The sequence below is a fragment of the Diceros bicornis genome, chromosome 29 (assembly GCF_020826845.1).
Source record: "Diceros bicornis minor isolate mBicDic1 chromosome 29, mDicBic1.mat.cur, whole genome shotgun sequence".
In the NCBI taxonomy this organism is placed as follows: Eukaryota; Metazoa; Chordata; class Mammalia; order Perissodactyla; family Rhinocerotidae; genus Diceros; species Diceros bicornis.
In genome coordinates this window covers 21568912-21583017 of record NC_080768.1, presented here as the reverse complement: position 1 = coordinate 21583017, position 14106 = coordinate 21568912, and the positions used below count along the sequence as shown (strand labels likewise).

Genomic DNA, 14106 nt, shown 5'->3' with positions numbered 1-14106 from the left:
AAAAATGGGACTAAAAAAGTAGGAGAGGAGGTAATATAAGAAAATATTTTCCTGTCACTATTGAGAGACTATAAGAAATCTGGAACATGTGAATTAAAATTTACCTTTTTCATAGCAAGATTGTTAAATTGATTACAGTTTTTCAATTTGTAAGTTTTTCTCCCAAGATAAAAGTAATATAACCATACTAAATTATATTTTGAAAATGGAGACTAGGCAAAAAGAAAAAGAAAAAAACCTCCCACCACACCAATTCAGCCAGTTTACATTCCGAATTTCTTTCTAGTTATTTTTCCTAATTATATTCAGAGTACACAAATTCCAACTTTTTTTCATGTAGTAGTCCATCATTGGTGTATTGTCATTTTTAATAATGGCATAATATTCTTACTGAAACATGTAAAAATTTACTTAGTCACATCCCAACTTGGATTTTTAGGCTTATCCCAACTTTTATTATTATAAATGATGTTTTTAACATGTTTGTACATAGAACTTTACCCATGTTTTGGATTATTTCCTTAATATAAATTCTCGGAGGTAGAATTACTAGATCAAGGAAATTTAAGTCACTTGCCAAATTGTTTCCCAAAAGGATTGTAGCAATTTACAATGCCACTGGTTTTATCCAACCCTTGGCATTGCATGCTGTTATTAAGAAAACTGTTGCCACTTTAATAAGCAGAAAAGTTCTGTGTTTGAATTTGTACATTTTAGATACTGGTGAGGTTATATGTTTCTTTTTGTCCTAAGTGAAAAACAACTAGCAAAAAAGGAAATACAGTTCTGTGAGTTTTCTGTTTATTTGTTATTAGATTTTAGTTTTTTTTCTTACTATGTATATCCTTTTAATATTATACTCTCCTTTAGTCTGAAAACTGTATTTGAGCCCATATCTTGGCTTCTAATACCATTGTCCAGTTTAAGGAGGGAGGGATCTTTGGAGAAATGGCTGATTCTAGAACTAGGGCAGGAAATATTCAAGATGAGCCTGGAGCATCGTACAGTGCCAGAAATAAGGAAGTGCTTCTTCCCCCCAAATAAATAAAATACATTGATGATGACATGTCAAAGGACACAGGAGCCAACTGAGGACTCCCGGTGACCAAAGCTGGAAAAATCTGAGCAACAAAATAAATAAAATAATGTTAGATTATAACCCAAAGTATAAAATAAATATAAGTCTACTGATGTAAATAAATGACTAAATGAATAAATAAATGGGGAGAAGGGAAAAATCTCTTATAGAGAAAAATAATTTATGTAAATACTCTGCCTTCAAAGAGGGCAAGAATAAATGCGGGCTTCTTAAATGCAGGCTGCATATGGCGAATTCCTTCCAAAGAGTACAGGATGGAAATGGAGAAATAATGAGTAATTTTGCAGTGGAGAAACCTGACAAACACTGGCTCACCCAGGTGATCGAGGTCAACATCAACAATGATAAGCCATGTTGATAGTATCTTCCCTTGATACGACGTGATGAGAATGGCATTTTAGCTCTGTGGTCTTCCTCCTCAAAACCCATGAGCCCAGTTTAATCATGAGAAAAGCATCAGACAAATTCCAATAGAGAAGCATCCTACAAAATACCTGAGCAGCACTACTCAAAACTATCAAGGTCAACAAAAATAAGGAAAATCTGAGAAACTGTCACAGCCAAGAGGAACTTAAGGAGATATGACAAATAAATGTACTGTGGGATCCTGGATGGGATCCTGGAACAGAAAAAGATATTCAACAAAAACTAAGGAAATCTGAATAAACTGTGGACTTTAGTTAATTATTATTACTTGTACTAAATGTGCCATACGAATATATGATGTTAATAATATGAGGAACTTGGTGAGAGGGTATATGGGAAGGTACTAATTTTCTCATGTTCTCTATAAATCTAAAGTGTTCTAAAAATAATAAAACTATTTAAACAAAAACAAGGCAGCATGTATCAACTGGTCAAGGACTGCCACAATCTTGAAGTTGGTGGCAGGTCAGGTATGTTATCTTTTCCCCCTGTGTGATTTTCTAACCCTTCAGATCCTACAGATGTCATCTTTCTCAAAATCTGTGACCTGCCTTTGTACATAAAAGTGTTCTGAGGGAGGAAATTGTATATTTAGTTCATTCCAAGATAGAAGTAGATTTTTTGACATTCATATTATCAAGTAATAATTCCACCAACCTGTATTTGGTTTTTTGGACCTGATGCAGCTAATATTTGGATAGAACCTACAGTTTATAAAGCACTTTTACATACTCTATTTCTTTTGAGTTTCACAAACATCTGAGGAAGTAGGTATTATTATAATTATTCCCTCTTTCACATGCATAAAAATGACCCATGAGGTTAACAGACTTGCCCAGATTTCAAACTCTATTACCTCTCTGAATATATACACTATATACCATTAATATTTTATAAACACCTTTTTCTAAGTATCAGAGACCAATATGTTATTATTTCTTTGAAAATACTGATTGAAATTTAAATTTATTCCACAGTTCCATCTCTCTTATGCAGAGAAAGAATTGTTGGAGAGAGAGCCAAGAGGAGAAGCCCATCAGGAAGTTCTTAGGCGAGCAGCCAAAGATCTTCCCATCTATACCAGGACCATGTCTGGAGGTAGATGTCCATACTGAGTGCTTTGGCGTGATAGATTGTGGGGACTGTTAGAAAGCATATTCATATACCTGAAACTGACAAATAGTCATTGAAACACAGTGTGTTATCTCTTGGATTACTATTAAATCTTTGCTGTATAATTCCATAAAGCAGAATGGAAACCTGAATAGCTCTGTGGCACAGAGATCTCAACCAAATCAGACCAGAGTTTACTTCTGTTCTGCCTACTTAGTTGTGACTCAGTGAAGATGTTAAAATTGCTGAAATCTTGATTTGTAGTTGTATTCATTTTTAAAGTTTTAATTATAGACCTTCCGGGCCGGCCCCATGGCTTAGCGGTTAAGTGCGCGCGCTCCGCTACTGGCGGCCCGGGTTCGGATCCAGGCGCACACCGACGCACCGCTTCTCCGGCCATGCTGAGGCCACGTCCCACATACAGCAACTAGAAGGACGTGCAACTATGACATACAACTATCTACCAGGGCTTTGGGGGAAAAAAAGGAGGAAGATTGGCAATAGATGTTAGCTCAGAGCCAGTCTTCCTCAGCAAAAAGAGGAGGATTAGCATGGATGTTAGCTCAGGGCTGATCTTCCTCAAAAAAAAAATAAATAAATAAAAACAAATAATTATAGACCTTCCTATTCTTATTTAATTTAATTTAAGGGAGCAAAATCTATAATGAACATAATATTGATAATTTTACATAAGTTTAAAACAGAAATTATATAAATTATGTAAAACTTAATTTAGGTATTGGTACAATTTCTTTATCTTTGAAATTTACGGTAATTTTTGCTACAAATGTAACTAAATTAATAAAACTATTTTATTCGGGTCAGATTTTTAAAGTAATTTAACAGCTATGTAATTAAAGAATTATCTGAAAACTGACACACGTGGACTATTGATTACTTGCCCACCAAGACTCACCCAGAAATTTTGTGTCTTTAGACCTGGCTGCCTGTTTTGGTGGCCACTAACCCCATGTGGCTGTCGAGCACTGAAAACGTGGCTAGTCCAAACTGAAATGTGCTTTAAGTGTGAAATACACAACTGGTTTCAAAGACTTAGTATGAAAAAAAGGAATATAGAATATCTCATTGATATTTTTATATTACTTATATTTGTTTCTAACTCATTTAGAATCATAATTGAATCTAACTGTAAATCTCACATAGCATATTTTCCTGTTTTGTTTTCATTGTTTCTTAATGAGCAAGTAGCAATTTCTGCCTTAATATTATGCCACTGGTTCTATCCCACAAAGACAGAGATGTGATGATGTATGTTTATGTATATTTACCCTACATAAACCTAAATGAACACTGAGGAAATTTAAGCCCCCTAAAAATAAATTACTGCCTGAGTTTCCAAAGCTAGTTAGTTGACAGTACAAAGTGTAAAAATCTGGTCTTCTCTTTCCTAGTGCAGTGTTTGTCTACTATACCCCTTGATATACCGAGTTAAGAGAAAGGAGGGACGCATAGGTCGTACCGGAACAAAGTATTCATTTTATTAACAATAACCACTACACTTTGGATTTATAAGTCGTCTCCTTGTGTCGTTTATATAACGTCAAGGCTGTCATCTCTTGTTCCTCTCAGGTATCGTATGCCTTTTTCCTGAGATGAACTTATGATTCCCAATATTTGTGACAGTTTGGAATAGAATCTGGATTTTCTAATATAATCTTTGTTTATATTTTCAGGGCAAAAATTCTGGATACCTGCTAAAATCAATATTATAACTGACTAGAGGCATTGACTAAATTAAATTACACGAAGTATAGTAAATAGATTATAATGCTGGTGTAATTGATCCCCTTCTGGAATATGGAGCATGTAAAGATGAGCATGGTGCAGAAGGATGTTCAGTCGAGCAGCTACAGTAGCACCAAGGCAGGAATGGGAGAAGAGTCCTTCTTACCACCCCACAACCACACCCTTCTAAGAGTCTGTGTTCTATGGATAATTTCCTTCTTCATGCCGGGCAAGTCTGTGGACTAAAGCAACTAAAAGGTTCAGTTAATGTTCACACACTTTATGCTATAGACAATTGAAGAAAGTGCTAATATAAATTAGGATTTTACCATCCATTCTAAATCCAGTAATTTCTCCAAACCTGAAAGAGAAAAATGCCAGCTGCCTGGGTTAACCTGACTGCTGTCAGAGAACAAATTCAACCATATACAGACTTGGGTGTGGGGTGTGGGAAGGTAGGGTATTAAGAAGACTGCTCCTCTCGCGTCTCTTTCTCCTGTGCTATCTTCTGATCCACCCATCTTCTGCTTTCTTACAGGGCTCTCCAAACTTCGTTATGTTATTACTTATTTTTATTTTTATTAATTAGGACTATTTATTTTTTAGTTCTCTCTTGCCCTCGATCCTTTCCTACAACATTTTTTGTAGATTTTGACTAGGAAGGTAACAATTAGAGGTGATGTAATTAGTTTATTGTTTTGCACATAGATGTTGATAATGTTTCTTTTCAACATTTGCCATAAAGGTTTTAAATTACATAAGTAATATAGGAATAAATTCTGAAAACATTCAAGCAAGATAGTTAAAATAAAACTCCCCCCTTGACTGTTAGGAGTTTTTAAATGATAATCAGATGTTCATTTTAAATTACAGTGGGATGATTTTAGTTGAACGTAATATGGCACCCAGAGTGTTTATTATTAAAAGACTAAATTTCTGTTTATGAAAGACTAAAAACAAAAAACTTATTTCTGTGTTGTTTTGATTTCCTGTGAGTTCTTGCCCACTCTGATTTGATAATCACCATCTGGAAAGAACCTAGCCTTGTCTACCAAAATTCACCTGGAGATTTTGTGACTTGAGACGTGTGCTGCCTTTATGGTAGCTATTAGTCCCTTGTGGCTACTGAGCACTCAAAATATGACTGTAAGTGTAGAATAATAACAGGTTTCAAAAACATGGTTTGAAAAATATGTAAAATATGTCATTAATATTTTTGTATTGATTACATGTTGAAATAATACTTTGGATGTATTAGATAAAGTAAAATATGTTATTAAAATTAATTTCCCCTATTTCTTTTTACTTCTTTTAATGTGGCTCCTAGAGCAAGTACACGCGGGGCTCACATTATATTTCTTCTGGACAAACTACCTTACACTTTAATACTTTGCGTGGTCCAGCGATACCTTATAGCTTCTCTTGAATGTCCTTGTGAGACTTGTTCCCTCAGGAGATGAGCAGCCATGCCATTCATCTCTGCAATCCCCAAGAAAGAAAGTGGGAAGGGGATGTTAAGAACTTATTTCAGTATTGAAAACAACTCCACATAGGCCTTGTTGTCTAAAAAAAGCTCATTTTGTTCTTAGTTTATAGCAACTGTTTCCTTCTTCAGAATTTATAATGTTAGCTAATCTAACATTGGTTATTATTAGTTGCAAGTATTTTTTCCACAGTTTAAATTCATTACTTTGGTTTTACTGATCCTACTGGACTGCCCCCTTAATAACTCCTTTCCTATGATTTTGGTAGCCTGCCTGCATCCTGTAAGATGCTGTGTACTGAAATAGCATCTCCAGATCAGGCATCCGTGATTGTTTTTGATATCTGTATTAGAGAAGAGAGGGTCCGGACTTCAGTTACAAGAATTAAAATTCTCTATTGGAAGTACTTGTACCAGTCCTCTCTTCTAGTCTTGTATCTCACCCAACAGAGAAGATGTGAGCTCTTTCCCAATTTAAGCAACTAATGGAGTTTATTCCCAAATTTCTAAACTATGTTTCCCATAAAATTTCTAAAATGTGGTTGTATCCTTACCTGGTTTCCTGGCAGGGTGCAGGAAATAAATTGATTTAATTGAGGGAGACATTCTGTTTATTTTGCTGGAAATGAACACATTTGTGCCCTTTGTGAGCCTTATTATAACTACTGGCAATTGAGAATGCTTTAGAACAACTTCCCCAAAAGATTCTCTGTTCTTGGGAAAACTCTCCAGAGAACTGAGGCTGTAGGTGACTCATTCCATTTTTGTATTTACGGAGTCGAATATCTCATTTGAACCAAATTTAAATTCAGTATGCTTTTTAAAATTTAAATTGGGATAGATGATCAAAGCCATTAATTGTATATTTGGTTCACTGTTAAATTTAAGGCTAAGTGGAGATTTTTGTTCCTAGCAATCCGATATTGTGACAGATGCCAACTTATAAAGCCAGATCGCTGCCATCACTGTTCCGTCTGTGATAAGTAAGAAAACGTTCTACTTCTAAAATGTCTACATGCTGATCGGCTTTTTATTTAACATGTTTCTTTTCTCACTGTTTTTCCAAGTTATTTCCTTTTCTCTTTATTCATGCTTCTCCAACCTTTATTTAGGAAATATATTTGGCACAATCACTTTGCATTGTTTTTAGAAAATAAGTTATTTGATTTGCATCTTAAAGCATGTATATTTCAAATTTAAAGTTCTATTATCATATCATAACTAGAATTGGCTATAGTGTTTATTTTAGATGAGGACTTTTGCTATTATTCAGTTTTTAGATAAGAAAATAATTTTGCAACATTTTACTTGCCACAACTCTTTTGAAATAACTGTTTTATATTTCCTTTTTATAATTTAATGGGATTAAGATCTTATGGGGGTGTAAAGTTTTGGTGTGTGTTTTCTTTTTGTTTATTTTTTTAGATGTATTTTGAAGATGGATCATCATTGCCCATGGTGAGTACGGCTCTGTACTTAAATTTCTGTCCGTTATGACTTAAATTGAATCATTTATCTATTTAAATCTTTTTAAAAATGAAATCTTGCCTTAGCTTACCTAGGAGGTCCTTTCAGATTTAGTTTCTAATATTTGTTTAATTCACTCAAAAGAGCCTTTATTCAGGAGAATTTCTATGAAATAATTTTAAAACCAGTTGGTTAACAATATAAAAGTTAATTTCTCATATTTGCTCCAGAACAAATGGTTTTCTTTGTATGCACATCCATAAGCAGAGAGATTCTAAAATGCTTCCCAGAAATTACACCAAAATGTATACATAAATTATATACAATACCTCACTGGAAGTTTCTAATAAAGAATTAATTCATCTAAAGCTTTAGCAATTTACTTTATTTATTTATTTTTTGTGTGTGAGGAAGATCGGCCCTGAGCTAACATCTGCCAATCCTCCTCTTTTTGCTGAGGAAAACTGGCCGTGGGCTAACATCCATGCCCATCTTCCTCCACTTTATATGGGACGGCGCCACAGCACGGCTTGACAAGCGGTGCGTTGGTGCGCGCCCGGGATCCGGGCCAGCGAACCCCGGGCCGCTGCAGCAGAGCGTGCACTTAACCGCTTGTACCACAGGGCCGGCGCTAGCAATTTACTTTAAATAAAACGACATTGAAGAGTAGAATAGCAAATACACACATATTAAACAAGGGTTTCCACTTAAAATTCATTAATATTTTTTTTATTGATGTTTTAATAGTTTTTAACATTGTGAAATTTTGGGTTGTACATTTTTGTTTGTCCATCACCATATATATGACTCCCTTCACCCCTTGTGCCCACCCCCTATCCCCCTTGCCCCTGGTAACCACAGTACAGTTTTGTCTGTCCATGTGTTGGTTTATATTCCACATATGAGTGAGATCATACAGTGTTTGTCTTTCTCCTTCTGGCTTACTTCACTTACATAATACCCTCCAGGCCCATCCATCTTGTTGCAAATGGGATGATTTTGTCTTTTTTATGGCTGAGTAGTATTCCATTGTATTATATATACCACATTTTCTTAATCCAATCGTCAGTCGAGGGATACTTGGGTTGCTTCCACTTCTTGGCTATGGTGAATAGTGCTGCAATGAACATAGGGGTGCATAAGCCTCTTTGGATTGTTGATTTCAGGTTCGTTGGATAGATTCCCAGTAGTGGGAGGGCTGGGTCATAGGGCATCTCTATTTTTAATTCTTTGAGGAATCTCCATACCGTTTTCCATAGAGGCTACACCAGTTTGCATTCCCACCAGCTGTGTATGAGGGTTCCTGTTTCTCCACATCCTCTCCAACACTTGTTGTTTTTTTGTCTTGGTGATTATAGCCATTCTAACCGGCGTAAGGTGATATCTTTGTGTTGTTTTGATTTGCGTTTCCCTGATGATTAGTGATGTTGAACATCTTTTCATGTGCATATTGGCCATCTGTATATCTTCGTTGGAGAAGTGTCTGTTCATTTCCTCTGCCCATTTTTTGATCGGGTTGTTTGTTTTTTTGTTGTTCAGTTGTGAGTTCTTTATATATTATGGAGATCAACCCCTTGTCAGATGTATGTTTGGCACATATTCTCTCCCTGCTGGTGGGTTGTCTGTTCATCTTGATTCTGGTTTCGTTTGTCTTGTAGAAGCTCTTTATTCTGATAAAGTCCCACTTGTTTATTTTTTCTTTAGTTTCCTAGTCTGGGTAGGCATGTCATCCGAAAAGATTCCTTTATGACCAATGTCAAATAGTGTGTTGCCTATATTTTCTTCTATGAGTTTTATAGTTTCAGGTCTCACCTTCAGGTCTTTGATCCATTTTGAGTTAATTTTTGTGAATGTCAATAGCAGATGGTCCACTTTCATTCTTTTGCATGTGGCTGTCCAGTTTTCCCAACAGCATTTATTGAAGAGACTTTCCTTTCTCCATTGTATGTTCTTAGCACCTTTGTCGAAAATTAGCTGTCCATATATGTGTGGTTTTATTTCTGGGCTTTCAATTCTGTTCCATTGATCTGTGTGTCTGTTTTTGTCCCAGTACCATGCTGTTTTGATTACTATTGCTTTGTAGTATGTTTTGAAGTCAGGGATTGTGATGCCTCCTGCTTTGTTCTTTTTTCTTAGGATTCATTAATATTTTAAAAAATATTTATAAGTTATGAAATTAGGTAACTTAATAGAGGATTATTTGAAAGATCTAATTAACTTATGAAGGTTGATTTTTCTACTTTTCCCTATAATTTTTTATCTCACTTTGCACATACCTGTGATAGCCATGCTAAAGTTGCCAGCCAGGTTGGATTTGGACATTAAGCACGATAATTCTACAAGCCTTATCTGTTTCAGGGATGGCACAAGAGAAAGATAGACATGCCCACAAATTTACACGAGGTGTAGGTTGTAACATCTATGGGGAATGGTTATCTTAGCTGCAGGAAACAATAGAAGAATGTCGGGTTTACAGTATTCTATATCTCTCTCCAGGATGCCTCTTCCTTTTCTCCACCTAGATTTTCTCCTTTAGTGTTAAGGCTAGTTAACTCCTGGGCCGGCCCCGTGGCTTAGCGGTTGAGTGCTCGCGCTCCGATACTGGCGCCCCAGGTTCAGATCCCGGGCGCGCACCGACGCACCGCTTCTCCGGCCATGCTGAGGCCGCGTCCCACATACAGCAACTAGAAGGATGTGCAGCAATGACATACAACTATCTACTGGGGCTTTGGGGGAAAAAAATAAATAAATAAATAAATAAATAAAAAAGACTAGTTAACTCCTGTGAGAATAATATTCATCTCAAAGAAAGATCTCAAAAAATATCCTCCCTTTGTATTAATTTTCATTTGTAGTGATTCTTTTGCTTGCCTCATTCTTTCATTCATTTCATTCATTCTGTTCCTTTCTCAGCAGGTAGTTTCCCCCCAATATCTTAAATTACAGGTTTTCTTGATCTTCTGTGTCTTCCTCTGTTGACTTTCCTGTAGCACGTGCTGTCGGTGCCCCACCCAGAGCCCCATGATCCCCTGTGAGATCACTGCGCCTGGGTGGACAGCTCCCCTGCCCGCTGACGGCCCCGCACGTCAGGCACCGTGGTTTCTTTGCTTCTCTGCCTGAGGGCTCTCTTCTGCCTGGGGAGGTTTGTTCAGCTTGTAAGCCGGGCAGTCCAGAAGTGCCAGGGCAGTCATGCTTCCAGAGGCCACCCTCAACCAGTGAAGGATGGGCCAAGAATACACGCTATATTGGGTTTTCTCCCTTTCTTGTTTCCTCAACTGTATCCAAGTTCTTGTCTCAGGGTCTGCTTTGGGGTGAACCCATAGTAAGACACCCTTCTTTCTGGGGAGCTGTGTATTCTAGGTATAATTTAGCAGAGCAGTAAAGAAATCAGGGGCATAGAGGTGACTCCGATTTTTCTAACTTAAAGTAGTAAGAGACTGTGATGATAAGGAATGGAGAGGTGGAAACAATCAGGATTAATCCCAAGCTAGCACGTACCTACAAAGCTTGCATGCCCTTGCTATCCTCACAAAGTTATAAAAATAGAAAATAGTAATTTACAATGCTAGCAGTCTTTCTAAACCTGCAGTTCATTTGACTTTATAAGAAATTTATAGCATAATTTGACAATCTTTCAAATTTTGGCAGACCCTATGAAATAAGTGAAGGGGAACAGATGCAACACTCTAGAGATTTAGGTTGCATACCTATATACCGCCTGTTGTCATCTCACCGTTTGTGGCGGTGTGGAAGAAGGTGAATGAACTGACTGCCGTACCTTTCAACTTCTGTGCTATTGCTTCTCTGCACTACCGTTTTCCCTGCCACAGCCGCTGTCCCAGCCCCATCTCAGCTCTGGACACTCCCTTGCAGAAAGCAGTAGCCGGTCAGTTTGTGAAGGGTTTGGTGCCAAGGGCCTAATATTCACCGGGTGCCAGCTGAATGGAGCGGCCATTTTACTTATTTATTTTAAATTTCAAATTAAAATTTTAAGTTAAAAAATTTATAGATAACACATACTTGTGGTTCTAAATTTAAAAATTAAAAAAATGCAAGTGCTCTTCCTAGCTACCCGCCTTCTTCCCCTCTTAACAGGGAATCAGTGTTGCTAAGTGTTCTGTGTACTTTTCAGATATAAATGTGTATGTGTATGTGTGTGAAATTATTTTTATACACACAGAAAATTTTTTACACATTTTTTTAACACAAGTGGTTCCATTATGGACTGAATCTTTGCCCCTTTTTTTCCCCTTCACTTAATGTATCCTGGAAAATTTCCCATATCAATGTATAAAAAAATCTTTTTTATAGCCATTATAAATGGCTGTAAATAAAGTGAATATAGAAGTCACTTATTAAAAGACCTTTAGGATGTTCCCAAACTGTGGGGCAACCTTTCTATACAGGTCTTGTATGATTTTGAAATTCAGTATCTGTCAACTTTGAGCATTTTAAAAACGAGAAAACAGTGCCTGTCTGTTAGCGACTTCAGGATATCTGTTGTGGCCAGTTAAGATTACCATCAGTGCGTAGAGGATCACCTCACACTGTTTTAAATAAATAGAGATCCTGTAGTATTTGCTTTATTGGGTTTCCTATCAGAGAAGCATTTTTTCTTTTTTTTTTTTTTTTTGCATTTTTTCTTTTAATATAAAATTTTCATTTATTAAATAATTATGTTAATAATATACTTAGACATTGCTTGCCAAAGGTTAGGTAACACTAATTCAATAATTTTAGCTTCAATTTATTGATTGCCTATAATGTACTAGAGACTTATATGCAAAATCTGTAATGCTTATAACAATGACAGAAATTAGTGGAAATTATTTGTCCCATTTTAAAGAGGAGGAAAGTGAGGCATAGATAGTTAAAGACTGGGCTCCAAGTCGCACTGCAAGTTTTTTGGACTTAGAAGGCCACGTTGTTTCCAATTTTCTTTCCATAATATGTTCTTTTTCCAATTTAGAAGCAGAAGCACTTCCCTGAAACAGAGGCAACAGCTGTTTACATGGAATTTAAACAACAGATAAGGGATATTTACCTAGAATGTGTTTTGTTTCTCCATATAAAATCATTCAGACACAGAATACGTCCTCTTCCTTTTCAAATTGAGTCTACAAAGCAGTAGGCAGTTAAAACGTGTAACCAAAAGCTGTCTGTTATGAAGAGAGTAAGGTATTATTAAAAATAAATATTATTACTATATTTCTTCAAGTATAAAGTCTATATATCAAATTCTAAAATACTTGGTCTTTATTTACTGACTTTCTCCTGTGTTTCCTGGCTCTGACATGGCAAATTACACCGTGTTCCTAAGTAGAAGTTAAAGTAAGCTAAATTAGATGTTATAAAACCTATGATCAAAATCATTTTACTTTCTATAAAAATGCTATTTATCATTTGATACAAAAACTGCTTCTTACATTCCTGTAGGAAGAGAAACAATCTTTCCTCTCCCTTCTCATTTTCCCCTAGTCCACAAAAGAGTCATTGTCTTCACCCACAAAGTCCCAAGTCTTACAGTATCCCAGCCTTTGTCCACCCATTCTCTCCTCTTGAAACCAACTCAAGTAAGTGAAGGGAATCTCCTGTATCCTTCTGAGACAGAATACAATTAGACTAGGCTTGTATGGAACTGTTTGCAGTATTATTTCTCGCCGTTTGTCATTCAGATGTCATAAAAGGCAATATCAGTAATTGGTTTGTACTCACACTGGAATCTCTAGAGCTGCAAATATAACTGTTTTCTTACAGTTGCACCTGCAATATTTCCTTCTTTATGAATTTATTTTCCATATACAATACCCTTAAGTTCCAAAATTACTAAATCTAATGCTGTTCCCTTCACCTTATATTTTTCAAGGTAGAAGATATAAACATTTTTCTTCCTTTTTTTTTTTTCAAATTTATGGTTTATTCATAAGCCAGGTAAATGTTTTACCTTTTTTATTTTTTTAATTTTAAAAATGTGTTTTTTTTATTATAAGAACATTTACATAAGATCTATCCTCTTAAATTTTTAAGTGCACGATAAAGTATTGTGAACAATAGGCACAATGTTGTACAGCAGATCTCTAGAACGTATTCATCTTGTATAATGGAGTCAACGTATTCATCTTGTATAATTGAGTAAACATTTTTCATATGAACATAGTTTCACTTTAACCATCTAGAAAGAAAAGTGTTTCCATTTATTAGCAAAATCAGTGGAGACTGAGATTATTTTACCAACATTAGAGTAGGAACAAAGGCATTTGAGGAGAGGAAACAGTATGTGTATGTTCTGTGCAGTAGGTTTGTTATACTGGTTAACAAAGTCAATTCAACCAGTGAAGATATCAGCTAATTCCCCTCAGGTGCTGTGTCACATATACACAAGATCATCCAGGAATTCCCTTGTCTTTGTGAAAGGAAAAAAAAAACTTTGATAGAAAAAAGTGACTATAAAGTATGAGTTATATTTGTATTTATGTTTATTGATATAATAGTTTGAATTCTTGCCCCCTCCTCCAAATATAATGATTTTAGAGTAAGAACTGAGAATTCTAAATCTCCGTATTTGGAATTATAGAATATAGAGCTGGCTCTCAGAAAGGATCTCAGAATGCTTATTTCACAGATAAGGAAAATGAAATTCTTATAGACTATTTCACTTTGTCCAGGGCCACGTAATTATCTGTGTCCAATGTGCATTACGACCTGGCTGTCTGGCTCCCAGTCCTATTTCTTTTCTTAAACTTCCCATTTAATGTACTTTGATAATCTGCTT

At 35.9% G+C, this 14106-nt stretch overlaps 1 protein-coding gene across 1 annotated transcript in view; it reads left to right on the top strand.

The window, feature by feature from the left end:
* Positions 1-14106, top strand: part of ZDHHC2 (zinc finger DHHC-type palmitoyltransferase 2) — a 65915-nt gene that overhangs the window by 31320 nt on the left and 20489 nt on the right. The window contains exons 4-6 of the mRNA XM_058525092.1: positions 2503-2623; positions 6781-6850; positions 7293-7325. Of these exons, the coding sequence (XP_058381075.1) occupies positions 2503-2623; positions 6781-6850; positions 7293-7325 (224 nt within the window). The remainder of the gene's footprint in view (positions 1-2502; positions 2624-6780; positions 6851-7292; positions 7326-14106) is intronic.